The sequence below is a fragment of the Hyalella azteca genome, unplaced genomic scaffold, assembly GCF_000764305.2.
Source record: "Hyalella azteca isolate HAZT.00-mixed unplaced genomic scaffold, Hazt_2.0.2 contig10104, whole genome shotgun sequence".
NCBI classification, from domain to species: Eukaryota; Metazoa; Arthropoda; class Malacostraca; order Amphipoda; family Hyalellidae; genus Hyalella; species Hyalella azteca.
This window is the reverse complement of record NW_025940153.1, coordinates 38457-40472: the sequence shown is the minus strand read 5'-3', so window position 1 is coordinate 40472 and position 2016 is coordinate 38457. Positions and strand designations below refer to the sequence as shown.

General features: G+C 48.1%; 1 protein-coding gene across 1 annotated transcript; it reads left to right on the top strand.

The window, feature by feature from the left end:
* Positions 1-549: 549 nt before the first annotated feature.
* Positions 550-1516, top strand: LOC108678332 (protein TsetseEP-like). The gene is made up of 3 exons (XM_018166716.1): positions 550-964; positions 1131-1268; positions 1449-1516. Exons 1-3 carry the CDS (start codon positions 550-552, stop codon positions 1514-1516), a joined length of 621 nt encoding a protein of 206 aa, XP_018022205.1.
* The last annotated feature ends 500 nt before the right edge of the window (positions 1517-2016 follow it).

The window sequence follows — 2016 nt, the reverse complement described above, 5'->3', positions numbered from 1 at the left end:
TGATGTGAAATGCTGATGTAGCGGGGTCATATGAAGGAGTGAGACCACTTTCGCCTTTGACATGACGGAGCGGGCCTTTGACCTGACTAAGTGGACCGCAAAGCGAGCCTAGTGGAGCGCAAAGCGAGCCTAGTGGAGCGCAAAGCGAGCCTAGTGGAGCGCAAAGCGAGCCTAGTGGTACCGCAAAGCGAGCCTAGTGGACCGCAAAGCGAGCCTAGTGGACCGCAAAGCGAGCCAGTGGATTGCAAAGCGAGCAATGCGGTCCTTTGTGCTGGCTTAGCGGGTCGTTTGAACAGGTCGAGGGCGCTTTCAAGAAGCTTTCCTATTTCTGTTTTTTTCTTTTTTCTTCTCGCTTTCTCTTTCGTTAAACCAATAAGGTAACATAGGTTTAACGACAGAAAGACGATACCCTTATACGATAGCAAGAAGAATTCTTCTTGAATGTTTCTTTCTTTCCACAGATTTCACAGATTCCACAGAGAATATCCAATATCTTTGAGATTTGTTTCAGTTCAGAGAATATCCAATATCTTTGAGATTTGTCTAAGTATGACTTCAGACAGTGATTCCAGTTATGAGGGCTCCTGCGACATGTTCGCTAGTTCAGGAGATGTGCAGCATAAGGAGGAAAGTAGTGGGATTGGAAAGAAGAGGAAGAGGAAGAAGACGGCATATAACGTTGAAAAGAAGAGGCGTTATCGAGAGAGACTCCGAGAGCGCAGGAGAACGTCAACGTCGTCAGCTTCCACTTCTGCCTTAACCCCTGCCTCGCAAGGGCACTTGCAGCTTGACGCCGAAAGGCAAAAGGTGACGCCAGGCAAGAAGAAACTGCCAGTTCCTGGGCCTTCTCAGGTTGACCCACTCTATGAGAGTGTCTTAGCTGAGTGGAGCGATAAGGAACCACCTTCCGAGGGAACTGTTGTATCGGAAACGGATCACGAAGCCGGCGAGATTCATGTCCCAGGTACGTTTCATGGTATTAGCGTTGCGAAGGAGGTAAGTAATGAGAGATAGGTATAATGAAAGATACGTGTTATGTTCTTGTTGTATTATCCCAAAACGAAATTTGATGACGAAAATAAAATGTTCTTCCCTCTCTCATTTACGTTCCATTTCGTTTTCTTTCGCAGCAGCAGAGCCAGAGGCACAGCCAGAGCCAGAGGCACAGCCAGAGCCAGAGGCACAGCCAGAGCCAGAGCCACAGCCTGAGGCGGCTACGTCTCGGGCCTCCTCGTCGCTGCCGGAAGCCGGGGACTTTGGTCACCATGGTAAGTCTTGTAAGTCTGTAATGAAGTCTATAATGAAAGTCTATAATGAAATATAATGGTAAGTCTATAATGAAAGATACGTGTTATGTTCTTGTTGTATTATCCCAAAATGAAATTTGATGACGAAAATAAAATGTTCTTCTCTCTCTCATGTACGTTCCATTTCATTTTCTTTCGCAGCGGCAGAGCCAGAGCCAGAGGCACAGCCAGAGCCAGAGGCACAGCCAGAGCCAGAGGCACAGCCATAGCCAGAGGCACAGCCAGAGCCACAGCCTGAGGCGGCTACGTCTCGTGCCTCCTCGTCGCTGCCGCAAGCCGGGGACTTTGGTCACCATGGAAAGTCTTGTTATATGGAATCTGTGATGTAATGTAATCCAGCATTCCGGTCAAGCGGTAAAGAGAGCCGTTAAGCGAGCAAAACTTGACGTAAGTGAGCCAAGTGGACAACCTGAGCGAGCCGAGCAGGCGTCCGAGCGGGCACAGAGAGCAAACGAACCGGTAAAGAGAGCCGTTAAGCGAGCCAAACTTGACGTAAGTGAGCCAAGTGGCCAACCTGAGCGAGCCGAGCAGGCCGTTCGTGCGGGCTGTCAGATGGTTTGATATGATATGTGATTGAGCTGCATTCCAACCAAGTGTGTTATTGTCTAACTTATCACGGTTATTTTCGATCATGCCTCTATATATTTATTTGATTTTTGCCTAATGAATATTTTTTTCTTCATTGTAACACAGTTGAAGGGGTGGTGGT

Excerpts from the sequence above, each read along its gene's own strand:
- LOC108678332 (XM_018166716.1), top strand. The coding sequence starts at position 550 with ATGACTTCAGACAGTGATTCCAGTTATGAGGGCTCCTGCGACATGTTC. Across the intron at positions 965-1,130 it reads CGGCGAGATTCATGTCCCAG|CAGCAGAGCCAGAGGCACAG; the intron begins GTACGTTTCATG and ends TTTCTTTCGCAG. Across the intron at positions 1,269-1,448 it reads CGGGGACTTTGGTCACCATG|CGGCAGAGCCAGAGCCAGAG; the intron begins GTAAGTCTTGTA and ends TTTCTTTCGCAG.